The following is a 21,016-nucleotide window of genomic DNA, read 5'->3' on the forward strand; positions in this document are numbered from 1 at the left end:
AACTAAACTTAGTATACCTTGGTATATTTCATCAATCCCCGAAAGCATTTCGATATCAAAAAAATTAAAACGATTCAAAAAAATTTAAATTATATTTATCAATTAATCATCATTTCATACGTCTTTTGTGAAAAATTCATATCGATTCTCTGTACGGTTTAGGAAAAATTAACTATCAAAGTCAGTGTTTTTACCAAAAAAAAATTTTGAAAAAGGCGATTCGAGGAATAGTTTCTTAACGTTATCCTTTAAAATTTTTCCAATCGCAAAATTCAATCCAATATGGATTATTCGATTATTCAGGGTAATTAGTACCAAAAAAAAACTAGTTCATTTGACGTTTTATTGATTTTATCGAGTTTCATCTTCACAATCGCTCTGAAATAAAAGCTTTTCACGCTCAATTTTCAGTGATATTTCAAAAGTTACTCACTCAATTATAAATAATCCTAATTTTTTTATTTTTCGGGGTCAAAATTGCCCTATTTACCTAGTTTCACTATATTACAAAATAAAATTTTTTTGTCTCCGTTTTCGAACAAAAGCATTTTCTCAAGTAATTTTGGCCCAATAAATATAATAATTGTTTCTGATACATCGACTAAAATCGAATTCGAGGGACGATACGTCAATACTTGAGAGCAATTTCTTCAGCCGACATCTTGTCGTTTAATCACAAGAAACTGTCCGTCCTCTCCAAAAATTTTCTGAACTAACGCTAATTTTTTGTGTAAAATAAGGCGGGATTTCATCGTTCCACCTTAAATATTTTTTAAACCGTTTTAATATGCTTGTGTGATAGACTATATAATAAACTATTATTATTTATTAATTGAAATAAATGTTTAAACAATCCCCGTTTGAAGTACTAGTAGCTTAACGTTGTTATAACTGCAGTTAGTAGTAATAGTATAATAGTATAGTAGTAGTTTTATAGTCTTTCAAGTTAATTGACGTTAGCTAGTCGCTTTGTAGCTGTACGATACACATAACTATAGTTTTAAATGAAATTGTTTTCAATTTATAAAGAGTTCCATTTCAAGTAATAGAATTTTAATTTTAAATTAAACAAATATCGCATGAGAAAATGATGAATTTTTTATGTGAAATTTTAATTTTCAATTAAACAAATATTCGCATGAGAAAATCATGCATTTTTGACGTTGTGCACTTTTTGGTAGGGGAAAATGTTATGGGTTCGTGTTACCAACCTGCAGTGCGCGCGCCGACACGCTTATAGCAGTATACCTGTAACTATATATCTGACGTATTGTGTAACATTAGTGCTGCGTATATAACAAGTAAATTAAAATTTATGTAAATACAAATAATATCCACAAATCATATGATTGTATATTAATTGTTATTTCAATTGAATTGTATTTATATTTTGTCAGCCCATTACAGCCCTTAATATATTTAAGTAATAAAAAACCATATAAACATGCATTTAATTGTTGCTCGGAGTGTCAATAGATGTGAAAACCAGATTGATGTTGATAATTTTAATTCAAATATTATGAAATTTCAAATTCTTATACTAAATTATTATTGTCTGTATAAATTTCAAGTCGATTCTCGACTGTGCGGTTAACGATAACTTAATTATTAGAAACAGCCGTTTTTACATGATGGTATATGAAGAAGTCGTAATAAATGTTGGTCCATAAGTGCTTTTAAAAATATTCTCATTTACATAAATATATACTTTTATGAACATTCTTCAAGTTTAAAGGTTTAAAATCATACCAAAATTATGAGCTATGCATAAATTTAAAAATTTTTTTTGTAAAAAAAAAAAAACAAAAAATAATAAAAGCACTATAGTAAAAAAAATAAAAGCACTGACTTTGATAGTTAATTTCTTCAAAATCGTACAGAGAATCCATATGAATTTTTCACAAAAATATAATAGAATTTCAAATTATTTTCAATTACGTTATCGCCGTATCGAAATACCTAAAAGAGTTGAAATGAAAATGATAACAAAAATTTAAAATTTTCTTTATCAATTAATCACCCTTGCATAATAGGTCTTTTGTGAGAAATCCATATCGATCATCTGTAGGGTTTATGAGAAATGTACCTTTTTTTGGAAAAAAACACTGACTTTGATAGTTAATTTCTCATAAACTGTTTAGAGAATCGATATGAATTCATTTTTTCGCTATCGAAATACCTTAAACCTAATGTCATCCGCCGCCTCGCACTCGATGTATCTTGTGAAAAAGTGAAGTGTTGATATATTGGGCGCTAATGCTGATTGATCCAGAATCTCGCTTCTGCAAAGCGCACCCGCTAGTTTTATGTACCATAGAAAAAATAAGCTAAATGGAATTCCTAAACAAAAAATTTTTTATGATTTGCTCCACTTTTTCAAAGAACCCATAAAAAAATTACAAAAATCTGGAATTCATTTTTGTCTCCGATGTCATTTTTTGGAATAATGTTGGTTCAAAAAATTATGCAAAAATCGATTTGAAGATAGTATATGTAGTTTTTAAAACGGTAGAAATATATAGGTGTACTCTCACCCCGTTTCGAGACAAAAGGGTTTTGGGACAAAATTCCAATTTTTCTAAGCATACATTTTGCCAGTATTCACATTAGTATCCTTTTTCTAATATTCAACACTCTGTATCTAGAAAAGGGTGCTTTACCAGCTATACCTAAATGCATGGAATAATTGTTATAAGCTGTTAGTCCTACTACTTTAACATAGACCACACTGTATAAAATCAATATATCTAATTTTTGCAAAAATTAATATAAAATTTTTAACCGATAATCGATTATTTATCTCGATGTTTTTGAAAGTCAACGAATTGATTATTTTACATTTTCTATTAAAAAAAATCGAAAAATTGCATTTAAATAATTTCTCCAAATTTAATATAAAATTTAACTTCCTACGTAAAGCAGTCCTCGTAAAATAATATAAAAACTCTAAATAAATGGAAATTTTGTAATAAATTCGAAAACAGATTTAACAGATTTAATACCAAATACAGATAAATCAAATATATAAAAAGAAAAAACCAAATAATTTTGTATTAACAAAATTATTTAAAAAATTTATTTTAATAGGTTTCATTTATTAATTAACCTTAAATAAAACGTAATTTATTTACATAGATATTTTATGGTACTGTATCGGTAACATTTGATTGGTAAATATTGATTGATATATTTTCAGTAAATAAAAACTTAATTAACACAGATATAGAATTTATTGTGAAAAATATTTCATATAAAATTTATTTTTAATGCATATGTATATTTAATAATTTATTCATAGCATGGCTACTTTATGCATATTAAATATGATCCGCACACAATTATAATAAAAATATTTAGAATAAGAGCCAACGACATTAGAAACCTGGATTCAAGTGCATGTACTAAAAACATAGTATAGAAATTTATATGTTAAGGTTGCTATCTTGCTATGGGCATATCGACAGAAAATTCTAAATTTGTGTATACTTATTAGGAATATAATAATACATTAACCAAAAAAATTTGAAGTCGATTGACCATCTCTAACTCGAGTTAAATACAATTAAAGTTCGGATAATTAACATGGAGAGCATAGGAAAGTTGCATTTTGTTGTGTTTTTAACAAGTTTTTTATTTCCAGAAAAAAAAACTAGATTTAAGATATTTTCAAAAAACTAACTGAACATTCATGACTTTGTGCATGGGAGTTTAGAAAAAAACCAAAACTATTGACCGCTACATTCTTGAGATATAGTCACTCAAAGTTATTGAAATTTTTTGTATAACAAAAACAATTATATTTAGAGTATAAGTAGTGTAAGAGAGATGTCTATTATATACAGAATTACAGATGTTTATTATCATGCTATTATCACACAGAATACGTGATAAATGGGCAGCTGAGTTAAAAGAATGTTAAAATTAATACTTATTTGAGTGTGCTAAGTACACTTTTTTTACAATATTGTACAAAGACAACCAACCACCTTAATGTTATACATACATATATTATTAGATTATATATATTATTATTAGATTATAATTATTATTATATATTATTATTAAGTCGGATTTGAATGCGGTTTTCGGCATTTATTTTCAATATTTTACTTACCATTTCAAAAAACCCAATCAAATGAGCATTCGTCGGGATTTTCTTTAATTTCGTGTTACAGACTCCCGTACTATCCCGTCCGTATTAGCGTTTGTTTATTTATTGAGGTGCTTGTAAACATTAGTCTGGGCAATGAACTAAACCTGAATATGAAGTTTAGCATATAATCTGGTCTTAATTAAGCAAATCTTCTTTTGGGTTCTCTCCTTTTCGACGCTGTCTACCGGGTATTCCAAATAAAGCTTAATCACGTATTAACACTGAACTTAAAAAAGAATTTTGTTAATAAAAAAACACAAAAAAATAACGATTTTCTGTTCTATACATGCTGAAAAGATGGGATTTTCACCAAACTCGAAATAAAGTCAAATTAACAGAAAAGTTCGAAAAATTTCAGTTCCCGCAACCGAAAAAGTTCAGATCTTCGATTTATAAAGAAACATTCCTAACATACCTACTGCTTGTGGGAAGAATAATTAGAATTCTCTTTTATAAATATCATAAACCACATGAAGTTAAGAAAACCTAAGTAACATTGGCATTTTAGTAAACATTGACCCACATATTGTTCATAAAATTATTTTAATGAAGCTTCCATATACAAACTAGAGCCTAAGTGGCCGAGCGGTGTAAGGCATTAGTTATAGACCGTTAGTTTACTTAGACTTAGGTTGCGGGTTCGAATCCAGGCAGCGGCAGTGTGAACAATTATAATTAATGGGAGTGCAGAATTGATCACATTGTCGTCGCTTGGATAAGAACGTAGTAACCGACTCCACCCACATCAAAAATGTAACTGTAAATATAATTTGTAATTAAATAAATAAAGATTCACAAATAATGATGTGGGTGGCCTCTGTTATAGGCGTATATGTCAGAGAAACGGAGGTTAAACCCCATTATTATTATTATTATATACAAACTATCATTCCCTTTTTCAACACCTTAAAGTGGGGGTAGGAAGATGAAAAATACTTTACGACTTATTCTCATACCTATCGAATATACAAAAAAATTTCATTAAAATCGGCCAAGCTATTTCGGAGGAGTTTAAACACAAACACCGTCACACGAGATTTTTATATATTAGATGACAAATATTTTGACTCTTCAATATTTAACAGAATCTGTAAAAATCGAGCTCCTACTCAAGAACCATCCAAACGCGGAAAGGTCCCTAATTGTGATGACCCACACTATACTAGACTTCAATAAAACTTATTTTCATAGGTGCTTAAAATTTAAAATACAAAAATCTTAAGCTCCCGCTAGTGATTTTCCAATCATATATTATACAACAAAATTTCAACTTACCTTTGAAAACAACCTTACCTTTAATTCCGCACATCTTGCGTAAACACATAAACTGTTAGTTAACCAAGCATTATCTATCGGATTTTTGAATAAATAATAGAGATCAGGAGAAAGGTTTGAATATAAAACTTCAAAATTAATATTATAATTTTTTTATTTTGAATTATTATAACATAAAAATTTTATGGCACATTTTAAAAATATATTTTCGATTCATTTTGTTATAATATATCCCTTTCAGGACCCACAAATAAAAATTTTAATTTAATTGTGGGTCCTGAAAGGGATATATTTTAACAAAATGCATAATAGAGCCCACAGAAATGCTCATCTTAATTTGAATAAAATTTTTGATTGTTCAAATTAAAAATATTATGTTATCGATTCAAACACTAGAAATATCTATGATTACTATTAGAAGAATCGCAACGGGGAACCACTTCATTAGCAGAAATACAGGCTTTTTAGAATCTGGGTACGATTATTGTACAAAAGATAGTTAAAAATTACTTACATTAAAAATTTAAAAAAATTTCACACTCTTTTATTATTTTAACACTCTATAAATCCACCGTCCCTCCCTCACGACTATCGAATTGGTTTGAAATGAAATTAGGATAAATATACCCAGTAAACAAAGCTACTACCCACGAGTTTGAAACCTTCTATCTCCTATAATTTTGTAGAAAAGCTCTGAAAACTAAAATTACAAAGGCCAAAACAGAGTTGAAGAACAAAATTTATAAAAATATAAATTTCTGCACGTGTAATTATTTAATCCAACTGTTAAAAATGTTAAGAAAATTTGTCAGTAACCGTACCCACATTGCACATAAAGTTTAACGTTCAAGAAGTATAAGACCCAGATTAAACATAACCCGTTGAAATTTCATGGCGGTATGTTACATTCTAGAGTTCTATTTACTAACAATACGAACTATTTATTTTGAACAAATAAACATTTTCAACATTTCCAACTTTTCTCAATATTAAAATAAATCAAATTTAATTTGATACGCCTCTACATCAAACAACATACCCTTCCACTTAATACATATTGTTAACATTATATATCCAAGCACTTTTTAGATCGCAGTACCTATTAGTGATATATTACAAACATTTGAAACTTTGTAAAATAAAAAATTCAATTTTTAATGTCTTAAAAAATGGCCATGCTGTGAAAGCCTCGCCAAAGTTAGCCGAACTGATTACGCTCAGTTCCAAACTGTCGTCTTACTTCGAAAGTATATCATTGCTATTGATAAATGGGTAAATAACCTTGTGATCTAAATTGGAACTACTGAAAAAGGTCCACTTCCTGTTTTAATTAGTACAAATTTTTATCGCCAGTTGTCTGGATTTAACTGATTTGAATTTGAATATTTTGATTGGCCTTTAAAAATGGTAAGAACCAGTATTGACATCTGGTAGTCAAACTTGGAAGTACTGAAATCGGGATTTCTTATTTTAATTAATACGTATTATTACCGCCAGTTTGGGGGTTGCAACTCCCAGTTATCAATTATTAACATCGAAGTGGCAACAGTTGCTACGGTAGCTCTAAAGAGGTGAAACTAAGATAGGAAATGGGTCCAAGAACATATATATAATGTAATGCAAGGACTTGAAACTTCTATGCCAAGTTATAAACGCCCGTGACTGAATTTACTGCGATTATCTGGGGCAGGATCTAGTAATAGCTCGTTGCGTACTTTTTACTGCGCATCAGACTGTCTAAATGATTGAAAACAATTTTAAAAGACAAAAAATTGAAAACAAAAATCAGCCTGATGCGCAGTACAAAGCACGCAACGACCGACGACTAGGCCTCGCCCAGATAGGCGCCTTTTTTCCAATTACTCTCCACTCGAGTTATATATATATATATGTTCTTGCGTGGGTGTCTTGAATGCCAGCGTAGAAAATCATAATACCAACTGTCTGAATTAATGAGATAAATGAATTTGTTATTATTCTATTTCATGTAATTTCTTTATGTAAAATAGAATAATTTATAATTGTTTTACAAAGTTCGTGTTTATTGAAATGATGATAAAATTTAAAATAATATTGAGTTTTTTTTCATAAATGCGGTTTGAAATGTTATATAAATAATAAATTATTCTATTTACAATTTATTGGTGTAAATTTTAAATGCACTACTCGAAGCTCAAAACCTCATTAATATTATTTGATAAAATACACTTTTAAATTATATTTGTTTACATTTTAATAATAATTAAATTTTCTTAAGGATATTATTGAGCTGCAAGATTTATTTAGGACAAAGAACAACATTACAATTCAAGTTTATTTGTAACTGTCAAGTATTATCAACGACATGAAAAAAAAACACGTCAAAAGTATACGGGCAAATTATATATTTATGCTGTAATGTTGGTATTTAATCCTCATTTCTGGCCACATAAAATCGATTATTTATTGTCCGTATCATTAGTACAATTTTCTTCATGTTAAATAAGTACAATAAAAAAATAAATATTATTTTTTTCATAAAATTAATAGGAACTATCATTTTTTTTGTCGAAAAATGTTTTTTTTAATAAATTTACTGTTGTCTCATTAACAAAACAATGTGTCTTACAAAGAGAAGTACACAAATAATCATGAGAATGTGGAATTTGCCTGTAATCGCCTGGATGCTTCGTGTTGCCTTTGACTTGGATACAAAAAGCCGCCTTTTAAGTCGGGCAAGCAAGGTGAGAATATGCGAGACACTATAAGTATCACCTCCATATGATCGTTTCTCGCACGATTTTGTACTACTTCGCGAGAGTATGGAGGAGGTGTAACATTTCTCTTCTTACTCACGGAAAAAAATAGATTACATATCAGGAAATTCTCCAATGATTTCTTTTGATCAAATGTGGTAGAGATGAGATCAAAATAGATCTAGTCATATTTTAGTAGATGTACACCTGTGCATCTATGTAGATCTACTTACATCACAATTGATATACTGTAGTTCATCTGTGTACATCAGAGCACATCAATGTACATAAGCGTACATCAGTGTTGGACTACTATACATCTGTTGATATTAATGTACACCAACACTGATGTACGCTTATGTACGTTGATGTACTTTACCATTCTTTTGATCAAAATAAATTATCGGAGATATCCGTATATTTTATCCAGGTTTTCCTGGACTCTTTTAAGAATATAAAAACGTAGGCACCGTAAAAGACAAATGTTTCAGATTTTTTTATAATGAAATCACATACAAGAACGGGTTTTAACAGGAAAATAATTTAAACTATCTAATACTTAGGTACTGTGGGCTATTGCTTTGATATTGTAAAAGTTTAAATACTAGTAAAATGAATTTTACTTCATAAATTAATTACTTGGATAAAAAAAATCTTAACGTGGAATTACATATACAATATATAAATTAGCATTAAGATTAGTCGTTTATAAAGATTGTGATTTTTCTTAAAATTTTGTTGATGTGCTTCGAAGTTTCAAACATTTTCAAATATTTTTATATTATTCTAAAATTGATTAATATTGGAGAAAATTTTAATGTGATATTTCTTACATAAAAATAAGTCTATATGAGCACGCATGGTCAAAGATTTCATCTTTTAGACATACAATGTGATAAGTTAAAAAAAGTATTTTCATATATTTTATAAAAAAAAATAAATTTTCTTATTTTTATGCAAGGAATAATTTTTGATGGGATTTTTTAATGATTACACTCTGTCATTCCCCTTGCAATAGTAATCGAATAACCTTAACAAAATTTCATGTAAAAAATTTAATCAAATACAGGAAACACCCATTTAATGCGAAAGTCTAAGAAATAAAGCATCTTCGTACCTAAAAATTCTCTCCGCATTATACGAAGGTTTTCAAGAAATAATAAAAAAAAATCTATATAAAAAATTTGTTCAAAAATAGCTTATTAGAATAAGTCTCAATAATTCATTAACTTAATAGAAAAGATTTGTTCAATTTTAGAATTAAATTCTCGAATATCTATATATCTATATGGTATCTTTTAAAGATATTATGAATTTGGTAATTAAAAAAATGATAATATATTGGATTGAAACCACTGATTTCCATTTAACTGGATAGAGGATTTCATGAATTCAAGTTGATTAATGTTGAAGTAAAAACTAACTCCTCCAAATTAATGGATAGAACAAAAAAAAATGAATCGTCACAAGCGCATAATTAACAAATTTAACTCATTCTTAGGCGCTAGGAATGCTTTAATATTAAACACTTAAATTTATTTTACGCCATATAGATCCTCTATCCAGTTATAAAGATATATGAGGTTGAAACGTATCCAGGCATAGTTTGAAGATATGGATTTTTCTTTTTATTTTGATCGAGACTATATCTCCAAATATGTCCGACTACATTCTTTATAATAAATCACAAATTCAAGGAATTAGTAATAATAATGTTTTTTAAAGGATTAATATAACTAACAAGGCACATAGAATTTTTTAATATGAAAAAAATTAATTGTATAACCTCGAAATATAAGATAAATGCAATGAATTTGTTAAAAAAACTATAGGATATATATTAACAAGTAGTTATTGCCAAACTTTAAATAGAAAATTAAAATTAGAAAATTAATGGGAATTTTTTGACATGGAAAAAAAATCATTCAAAATTACGTCACAGGTTAAAAAGAGGGGAGAGTGTCAACGAAATGTGGCCTTGTGTGACAAAGAGCAGGGGTGACGTCACATGTTAAAATCTAAAATATTAAAACGCAAAAATGATACGTTATGACTGGAAATAAAAAAAATTTTGAAACCGTGGTTTTAATTTAATTATTTCTAAATATAAAATTGAAAGATATGTGACGTCTCGCCATGGAAGAAGATGATTAACAAATGTGACGACCTGTGACAAAAAGGGGGGGGGAGTGAAGTTGTCAAAAAATCATAAAATTTGTGTGACGTAATTTATAGATGGCCCCAAACCAATGAAACTTAAAGTAAGCAAAAATGGAGTCAATATTGAAAATATTATTTGAGATCTTTATTTGAAATGCAAATAATAAGTCCGGTTATCATTATGGCTGCAATCTCTTTAGTCTTTAATTACTAATATTCTGTACTATGCGAACTGCTGTAACACCTTCACATTAAAGTGTATGATTTAATTTGTAGTTAACTTACTAGAATATTTTATGTAATAAAATGGCAGCAGTAGATATAGAATAGTAGTCATAGTCTAAAAGATGACGCGTCAAAAAATCCATGAACCCTAACTTTCTGACGCGTTGTACATAAGCTATTGAATCGATATGAAGCATTTCCTATCATAGGATATATATTTGGCAGAATGCCCATTTTCGAGATAGAAGGGAAGGGGAAATTAAAATTAGTAAAATTTGAGAAAAATTTCTGCCCCTTACCAAATAAGCTCCTTAATGATCGCAAAAATTTAACGTAATACTGGCATACATCCCCCCTCTTTCCTTTCCCAACTATTATCAATCAAACCATATTAACCCTTTTCGGGCGTAGGAAGAGGGGGGAGGGAATGTCCGCCAGTAGTATGAAATGTTTGTGCGATTATTAGGAAGCTTATTTGGTAAAGGGCAGAAAGAATTTAACTAATTTTATTTTCCCCTTCCATTTTATCTCGAAGATGACCGTTTGCGCCAAATATATACAGTGCAACCTCGATATAACGAATCTGAAGGGAACCAGTAAATATTCGTTATATCAAGTAATTCGTTAAACTGAGGTTTGTTATATTGAGGTTAAGTTGGTCTAAAATTCGTTATAAAGAGGAAAAAAGTGTCGGAACCTCTCGCGACATGAATTACATACTATGGAGTATACTAACTGTCATATATTGGTGGGACTTTATACGTTATATAAAGGTTTTGAATTGACGAATTTCGTTATTTAGAGGTATTTAAATTTTTTATGTAGTTGAAAATTCGTTATAAAGAGGCTGTTCGCAAAAAATATTCGTAATGTAGAGGTATATTTTATATTGACTCTTATGGACAATTCAAGGGGATTGCGAAAAATTTGTTAAATCGAGGAATTCGTTATATTGAGGTTCGTTATATTAAGGTTGCACTGTATATTCTATGGGAGAAAATGCTTCACATCGACTCAAGAGCTTATTTACCACGCGGTAGAAAGTTAGAGTCTATGGATTTTTTGACGCGCCATATCTTAGACTATCACTTATATTATTATAATGTATTTTCATATAGTATTTATTATCAAAAATCTTTAAACAAATTAGAGCGAATAACTTTAAAAAAATCGCATAAAATACAAGTACCCACATAATATGAAAGTATATTTATATTTCATATCACAATTAGAAATCGTTGAATGATTAAGGGTTTATATCACGGCTGTATATTTAGTATGAGTACTGAATGAACAAATAATCATCTATTTCGCAACAATACCGAAGCAGATTCTTCATTTTCCAAAAGGTCCATTTTCTATTTCTCGATTAAGGTTCAAAAACGACAACGGGCTTCCGGAATATTACAAACATAAATAGGATTTTTTATTAGATTTGTATTAAATAAATTTGGTGTTCGAAAAAGTTTTCCAACGCCTCCATAGAATGATTTAAAGGGTTTCGTAGATGAATGGGAATAGAATAAAAATTTACCGCTAATTAATTATGAAGGAATTATTTCCAAAATCAATGTTTTTTTTCGTTTTTTGGGTGTTTTTTGGATGCACTCATAAAACAAAAAACGACCGATTAGTTGTGAAAATCGGCATTTTCACAACTAATTCACGACTAATTAGTGGCAAATTATCCACCTACTCTCGAGTCGATTCATGATAGGTGCTTAGCTACCTTGATGCACATCTTTTTAATATAAGTGTTTCTCTATTTCTTATCTAAGTTAAATTTAGTCTATCAGCTACCCGTCCCTTTTTCACGATCTTAGAAATTGCTCTGCTCGCGACCTTATATAATACAATATAACTAGCTGTTAAACCCGCTTCGCTGGGTTGTTTTGCACATTTAAATATCAAAATTGTTAAATGAAAGACTTTTTTTTAAATTCTCTCTGTGTGTACGGAACAGTAAGATTTTTTTGGCCGATCCCAATATTATGTCTACACTCTCTGTGTGTACGGAAAAGTAAGGGAAAGATCGATAGAAACCCATGGAACATTCCAGAATATTCGAGAAAGTTCTAGAAAATTCGATAGAAATCCATAGAACATTCCAGAATGTTCGAGAAAATTCTAGAAAATTCGATAGAAATCCATAGAACATTCCAGAATGTTCGAGAAAATTCTAGAAAATTCGACAGAAACCCATGGAACATTCCAGATTGTTCGAGAAAGTTTGATAAAATTCAATAAAAATCCATACAACATTCGAGAATATTCGAGAAAGTTCTAGAAAATTCGATAGAAATCCATAGAACATTCCAGAATTTTCGAGAAAAATCGAAAGACATTTGCGCCAGTAGCGCCATCTAGTGAAAATTGTACTATTGACAGTGGCGCCATCTATTGAAAATTATTAGAACTAAAAATCGAAAGACATTTGCGCCAGTAGCGCCATCTAGTGAAAATTGTACTATTGACAGTGGCGCCATCTATTGAAAATTATTAGAACTATTTTTTAATCTATTTTCTATGAATTCCTAGATCATTTTTAATTCCACCCCCCACCAAACTCCCTTATTTACAATGCACCCCCACCAAACTCCCTTATTCACAATGGGAGCCTAAGGGCTACCCAATGACATAATCCCCTACCGAAGGTCAATGGTTAGTTTTAGGGAAAATCGGGGACATACAAACAAACACTCTCTTTTTATATATATAGATAGATTAAATATTTTGATTCAAAGCCATACAATAAGAAATTTTTAACTCGCTCATGTGTACCACCGCACCGCTACCATTTATATGAAATGAAATGTTATAGCAAAGCTTTATATACATACCTAGGTAGTAGCAACTTAACCTTTGTTTAATCTCTTTGTTTAAATCATCATATCTTTGAAAACATTACAGACAACTCTTTTATCCCATATCTTTTTTTATCATTAAATTTTCATATTTTTAAAACGAATAAAAACCACATGAGTCCATTGTACACTCTTTTCATTAAAATTACTGTCTTCATAATAATGTCTGTCATAGTAATGGGATGAGTTTGTACGCAACGGTTTGGTATACACGGTAAGAAATGAATGGCGTTGATTACAATGCTGATATGAAATAGAGACAGATACATATAACATCTATGTTAGCATAAGTAATATTACAGTATTGAATAGGCCTATTTAATCAAATTTTAATGAATAGAAAGAACGCAAGATATGGGCCAAAACGTAAAAAGAGTATTTTTCCAAGATGGCGGCGAAAGAGTTAATTTCGTGAATACGCAAAATCAGATTTAATGAATTACTATTGAATGAATTAATAAAAAAATCTAGTGTCACAAACTTTTGGGTCAACACTTCGATTTTCGTAAATGCTCTAAGAAGTCGACATGCAACCTGCTCGACCAAAATTTCATAATTTCCCATGGCGCTGGTCTTTAATAAATGAAAACAAGAGGAAAATCATTTTCATAGTACCTAACATCCTTAAGTTTTTTGAACAAATTCATTTGCTCGATTTTAAAATATTAATATTAATTTTTGTTTTTGATAAAAATATAAAAAATATGGCAATAAAAAAAAGTAAAAAAATTAATGGCAGTTAAAATATATGAAAAAATGTATAAAGTTTGATAAAACATAGTTGAGAAGAATTTATGTCAAAGATCGTCACGCATTCCGACTGAAATCGACGATGATGGCCCACTGCCTGGTATTAATTCAGGTGGTATTAATTTTGAATCTTCTGTATCACTAACATACCCTTTCTCTCCCGTATAATGTGTTGGGTAAATTAATAATGGTGCTGCTGAATATGCGATTAAATCACGTTGTGGAAAATATCCTTTCCAATTATCCCTAAAATAAAGGACAGAAATCATAAAGTTGTTAATGGGTTTTTAAATTTATTTTACTCATGAGCTAAGAGGCGGTTAAGGACGAACTTCACCCATCTGATAATCAAAGGAGAAATATTTTTTATGAAATTTTATTGATTTTTAATTACTTCTATCATAGTTTTTCTATCGAAAAGTGTTCATGGCTATTTTTAATTAAATTAATTTTAATCAATTTTTTCCATGAACGGTTTTTTTCAGGTAAGTCTATACCATTATTTTCGTAATTAAATTATGTTTCTTCTGATGCCAACTTCGATTGGTTTAACAGATCGGTGTAGTTACCTATTCATACTTGGTGAGCTAACTACACCGATTAGTACAGTAAAAGATGTTACAAAAATCGGCTAATAAAGAGAAATGAAAGAAACCCCTATAATTAATTGTTGTGAGCTTTAATTTGTGGAAGTTCATTTTAATTTAGTTTTAATTTTTCTAAAACTAAATTAAACCCCTATAATTTTGCTAAAATGCATCATAGAATGTGTTTCTTAGGTGTCAATTGAAACGATCAATGTTACAAGTTCACTTAAAAAATTGGTAATCAGGCAACTTGTATGACGCAAATGTTAACTGTTTGTCGAATAATCGAAAATTATTATACATGTATAGCGTATATGTAATTCAAGTTGCCAATTTATTAATTTTGTAACTCAACTTTAATATTAACCGTTTCATTGAATTAACAATTTATTGTTGATTAACAAATAGAAATATTTGCGCCACTAACTCATGCGTTACTAATATTTGATTCATGAAGTTTTAGCAAAATGCGAGCGGATTCTTTCATTTTCCTTTATTTGTAACATCTGAATTAACTGTACTAGATCTGTAAAACAATCAAAATTGGTTAACCAATTGAAATTGGTTAACAGATCGGTGGATAATTTTCCAGGAATTTATAAATTTAAACAGAATCATTTTCAAAGGTATTATCTAATATTTGTGAAACAAAACATTACCCAAATTATTTTCAATTTACATATGTATCGCGGTTTATATTTAGCCACGCAATCAAATAAAACAAAAATATTTTACTGATTGTTACTAACGACAAATAATTACAAAATTTTAAATTTGGAAACAATACAGGCACTAACAAAATTCTTGTAAACAAAAATGCCATGAAAAGGATGAAGATAAATCCTTTTCACAGAATTTTTGGATGTCTGAGGCCTCCTACAATAGTACAGGAGACGCTATAAGATGGAACTTCACCCATCTGATAACCATATGAGACATATTTTTAAACATGCCCATCATAGTTATTTAACGAAAAGTATTCATGGATATTTTTAATTATATTAATTTTCAACAATCTTTTCCATGAACTGTTTTTTGTAGGCAAGAATATACCTAAGTAAATTATCTTTCTTCTGATACTAATTTCAATTGGTTAACAGATCGGTGTGAACCTGTTCATACCATATGAAAAAGTTAGTCAATACAGCTTACTTACTACACCGATTTGTTAACCAATCAAAATTGGTAACAGAAAAATGGTTATTTTTTTATTATTATTTCTTTTAAAATTATTATTATTATACTGCGTGTTTAACTACTAGGGTCATATACGCAGTGTCAGCAGGTATTATGTTGTCATATTATATTTATTGTTATTATTGTTATAATTTTCTTTCTTTTAGGTGTGATTCAGAAACTTCTCTTTTTAACCTACTTCAAACAAAAAATGGAGGTTCTCAATTCGACTGTATTTTTTTTTTTTTTTTTTTTTTGTTACCTCAGAAGTTTTGACTGGGTGAACCAATGAACCAATTTTGACGATTCTTTATCTATTTGAGCTTGTGCTTCCCGTGTGGTAAAATTTCATTTTGGTCTAATACTGACGACGGCATCCATGAGAAGACCATAGAAGTCTTAAATTTGCATTAAGTATGCACTACAAGAGGACGAATAACTCAATATCACGCCAACCGATTTGGATAATTTTTTTTTTTAGTGACAAATTAGTTAATGTACTTCAAATTCACTAAAAATCGCAAAATAAATAAAAAACTTTTAACAAAAAGAAAACCGACTTCAAAAGAAAAACTTTTCCAAAACAAATTAATATGCACTAAAAAATAAAAAAATAACGATCATATAACGTAGTTAAAATTATTGTTATTTTTGGAGTCGGTGTCAACCAAGCTAATGTAGCAAACTGTTCTGTCAGATTTGTTTCCTTGGCTGACATCGACTCCAAAAATAACAATAATTTTAACTACATTATTTTATCGTTATTTTTTTCCTTTTTAGTGCATATTAATTTGTTTTGGAAAAGATTTTCTTTTAAAGTCGATTTTCTTTTTGTTAAAAGTTTTTATTTTTTATTTTTAGTGAATCTAAAGTACATTAACTAATTTGTCACTAAAAATAGAATCATCGAAATCGGTTGGCGTGGTACTGAGTTATTCGTCCTCTTGTCGTGCATACTTAATGCAAATTTAAGACTTTTATGGTTTTTCTTATTTATGCCGTTGTCAGAACTGGACCAAAATGAAATGGGGCCACATTTTTCTTTAATTATAGCTGGTAAAGAAGTTTGGTGTTTCGTAGGAAATTATGGAGTTTTTAGATTTCACGGTGGTTGTTACCGAGTGTAGTATTAATATCGGACGAAATTCTGTTGGAACTTATCATTGATATATATTTACTACATTGAAATAAATGCTATACTGCGAGTTCTGTATTTTAATGGATGCAGATTGGTGGAGTTAATCTATTCAAGATGTAAGAATGTGTTGTTTTGGTGTGTCCTATTCTAGTCTAGTCAGAGCTACTTCAAATCTGCGATCGTCTTAATAGGATTTTTTTTGGTTTGTACCCATTTTAAGTTTTCGTTCTCCAGGTATTTAAAAAAAATATGTTTTAGGAGATCAGTACCGTCTAGTGCTGCCAGTGGCGATCCTGATAAGTGTGCATCGCTGGCAGCTCGATCCACTCTTTCATTTTCAGCAATTCCCACATGACTAGAAATCCATATAAATTGTATCAAATTGGAGTGAGATTGAGCATCGAGGTTACGATACCTTGAATAATGGGTGCTGAATTCTTACGACAATTGATTGCTTTCAAGACACTATACGAATCACTTATTATCACAAATTTTGATAATTTAATTACGAAAATAATGGTATAAGCTTGCCTTCAAAAAAACCATTCATGGAAAAAGGATGATATAAATAATTTAATTAAAAATAGCTATGAACTACACTTTTCGATAGAATAACTATGATAGACGTATTTATCAATAAAATTTCATAAAAAATATGTTACTAATTTGTTTCTTATTGAATTTTATTGTGCTTTTTTGGAAATTAATTTTACAACAATTGAACAAATTTCGATATTTATTAAACGTAGAATATAGAACCCAAATCCATAGTAACCCAGCAAAAACTTACGAAATCTGCGAAGAATGGAAATAGTTACGTAACATATGCACAAGTTCGTATACTCCGAAATCTTTCTAAGTCGATAGCTTACCAATATTAATGTGTTTTCATTTCAAGTAAAATCAATCTAAATATAGTTTCGTAAAGAGTAGGTAAATATAAATATAATTTCGATGAAGTAGAATAATAGCCTATTGTAAAATCTCTACATTTAAATAATACACCTTTATTTTTGGAATCACAAAAGCAACTGTTCACTCAATAAAACATACTTATTTTAAAAAATTGAACCGACTTGAAAAAATTTGAGATTAGTGTAATTTTGTTATGAAATCTAGTTACGCAAACTTCTTGTCAAACTCGCAAACCGAAAATTTGAGAGATCTGTTTGTTGATATTTATTTACCGTTTACTGTAAAAGTGAAATACCTGCTTGTAACTAAGTTTTGAAATATTCAGCTACAAATTAATGTGTCGAGAAAAAATGTAAATGTTGTTCTGTGTTTTCTATTTTTATTGTTTAATACTAATCAGAAATTATGAAAATTTGTAGTAGGTAACTTAAAAATGGAAGCAAAACTAGTTGGATAAATTAGTTTTAAAGAATATTTAGCAATTTAAGTCCTTTTAGTAAATAAATTAACACTATTTTTGGGATAATTTAGTCTACCGTAACGTTTACTATAATATAACTTTAAAAAAAATTTATTTCGTTAAATACTTGCTCACCGCGGGCCGTAGGCTCTCTCTAAAGAGCTAAATTCATATAGTTAGAGAGCTGTCCATATGAATTATTGATGGTCGTTGTTACGGTCTGCTGGGCCTTAAATATAATAGCAGGTAATGTCGCAAGTCATTCTGTAAGGGTTCGCGAATTTCTACATGTAATATTCCCCCAAAGGAAGAGGTTCAAAAAACTGTCACTAAGTGATGGTTCTGGAAACTGTTGCCTTGGCGCTCGTACATCCTTAAGTCCTTTTAGTAAATAAATTATCACTATTTTTGGGATAATTTATTAGAGCTACCGCAATTTTTCCCGCGAACAGGGACACAGCAGTACAATATATTTATTACCACAAGTCAAGCCTATTACTATGTAAGAATAGCACTCTTCTGAAAAAAAATATATCAAGAACCCCCACCCTCTTTTTGACGTTGTCATTTTTATATTTTTCGAATCAAAGTTACCTATATTTATTTGTATTCTTTGCTTTTAAATCTACTGAAACAATAATACAAATTCTATCCTCTCATTCTATCAGCTTTCTCAATGAAAAGAAACTATTTTAGGAGAAAATTTAAATTCAAAATATTGGATTTTTGTAATGGATTTTTCGTTTCAATAAGTTCAATTTTTAAAAATCATGAATGTACATAATAAATTGTTGCAATAAACGCGCTTCTTGCATTCATGTATTTATTCATTGAGTGTCACCAACATAACATACACAATATATATTATGTCACAGCATTATTGTAAAGAATCATTAGTTTATAATCAATCTAGTCAGATTGTAAACCGTCGATAGATTTTAAATAGATTGTAAACGAACAGCAAGTACTTCATACTACAGAGAATTTTTTTCTGCATTAAATTACAGGAGTTATTTTTGTATTGAAATAGGTTCAGTATCACGCACTAAATGTAAATGCACAAAATCCATACAAAAAAAGGTGGGGAAGTGCCTCCATTTTAAGAAAAACCGTTTTAATTACCGTCGATAATTAAATTACCTACCTTTCTTGCAATTTTTTTTTTTTGTATCACTAACCGTTTATGACTTAAACGACTATTGACGATTTACTTATTGACTTTTTGACCGATATTTCTTCTAATATTTGTTTAAACAAGAAAATAATAATAACTAAACTTTTAAATCTGCAAATTTCCAAAAACATTTACTTTAAACTATTTTTTCTAAAATTTAATTTATGACGTTATAACGCGTTTAATGTTGCATTACAGCTATAGATAATTGATAATTTTTCCTTGCAATAATTTACAGGAGTTATTTTTTTCCAAAAATGGGTTTATTATAACGTACTGAATGTAAATACACAAAATCCTTACAAATTTGGAGGGATGAAGTGTCGCCATTTTGAAAAAAAACGTTACGGCCTATAATCCCGCAACCGTGCACTTTAGGCCAAAAATGGTAATATCCTTTTTTGTAGATAATTAAATTTCCTATCTTTCGGGTCTTTTTTTTAATTAAAAAAAAAATTTCACGGGGTGGTCGCTGCTTTTGCAGGTAAGAAGGCAAATTATTTATTACTAATTAGGTCACTAACATTAACATTTTTCATATATTTATTGAATTTTTTGCATTACACTATGTATACTCTCATTGTATTAATCTTGCACAAACAAAGGTTATTACCATTTTTGGTCGAAAGTGCACAATTATGAAGATATAGCCAAAAACGGTTTTCTGTAAAATGGAGGCACTTCCCCCGCCTATTTTTTTTAATGATTTTGTGCATTAACTTTCAGTACGTGATACTGAACTTATTTAAATGAAAAAATAACTCCTGTAATTAAGTGCATTATGGTCAAGAGTAATGAGTTTCTATATAACCTGTGGTAAAGATTAAAATCTAACGTTTTTTTTTTCGTAAGATGGCTAGGTGTCAGATTACAATTTAGCAATTTTCAGCCGTTAGTTAGAAAGAATGTCGAAATATGCGAAAAATTTATTAAAATACAAAAAATTAAACAAAATAATTACTTAAGGAGATACACGCGGTAGGGAGCATTCTTTTTAAACTTGCTAAAAATTTGTAAATTAATTCTACGTTAATTAATGATTAATAAAAAATTTAAAAACAGTAGGTTTCCCAGACTTTTAATAAAACAATTAGTTTTGAACATAGGAATTGTAACTTGCCAGTAAAAATGGGGATCAATTCAGGTGTATCTTTGGTTAAGAATTTAATTTGAATAACAATTTTTTTTAAATCTTATTTTTATTCAAATTCACTGAAAAATAATAGTTTACTTACACCGGTACATCAATTCTCATCATTATATTTATTATGTAATGCGTCGAATCTTTCTTTTAATCTTGTTTTAATAAACCGCGTTTTATATTTACTACAATTTGTTCGCAGATTACAATCTTCCTAGATTTATTGGAAACTAACGATTATCTTGAATATTCCGGTGACACAT

General features: G+C 29.1%; 1 protein-coding gene across 1 annotated transcript in view; it reads right to left on the reverse strand.

Annotated features, from left to right (window-relative positions):
• Positions 1-14,152: 14,152 nt before the first annotated feature.
• LOC123295414 (glycosyltransferase 25 family member) overlaps positions 14,153-21,016 on the reverse strand; it is a 38,784-nt gene continuing 31,920 nt past the window's right edge. The window contains exon 8 of the mRNA XM_044876758.1: positions 14,153-14,408. Within this exon, the coding sequence (XP_044732693.1) occupies positions 14,210-14,408 (199 nt within the window). The 3' untranslated portion in view covers positions 14,153-14,209. The remainder of the gene's footprint in view (positions 14,409-21,016) is intronic.

Source organism: Chrysoperla carnea, chromosome 3 (genome assembly GCF_905475395.1).
Source record: "Chrysoperla carnea chromosome 3, inChrCarn1.1, whole genome shotgun sequence".
Lineage (NCBI taxonomy): Eukaryota > Metazoa > Arthropoda > Insecta > Neuroptera > Chrysopidae > Chrysoperla > Chrysoperla carnea.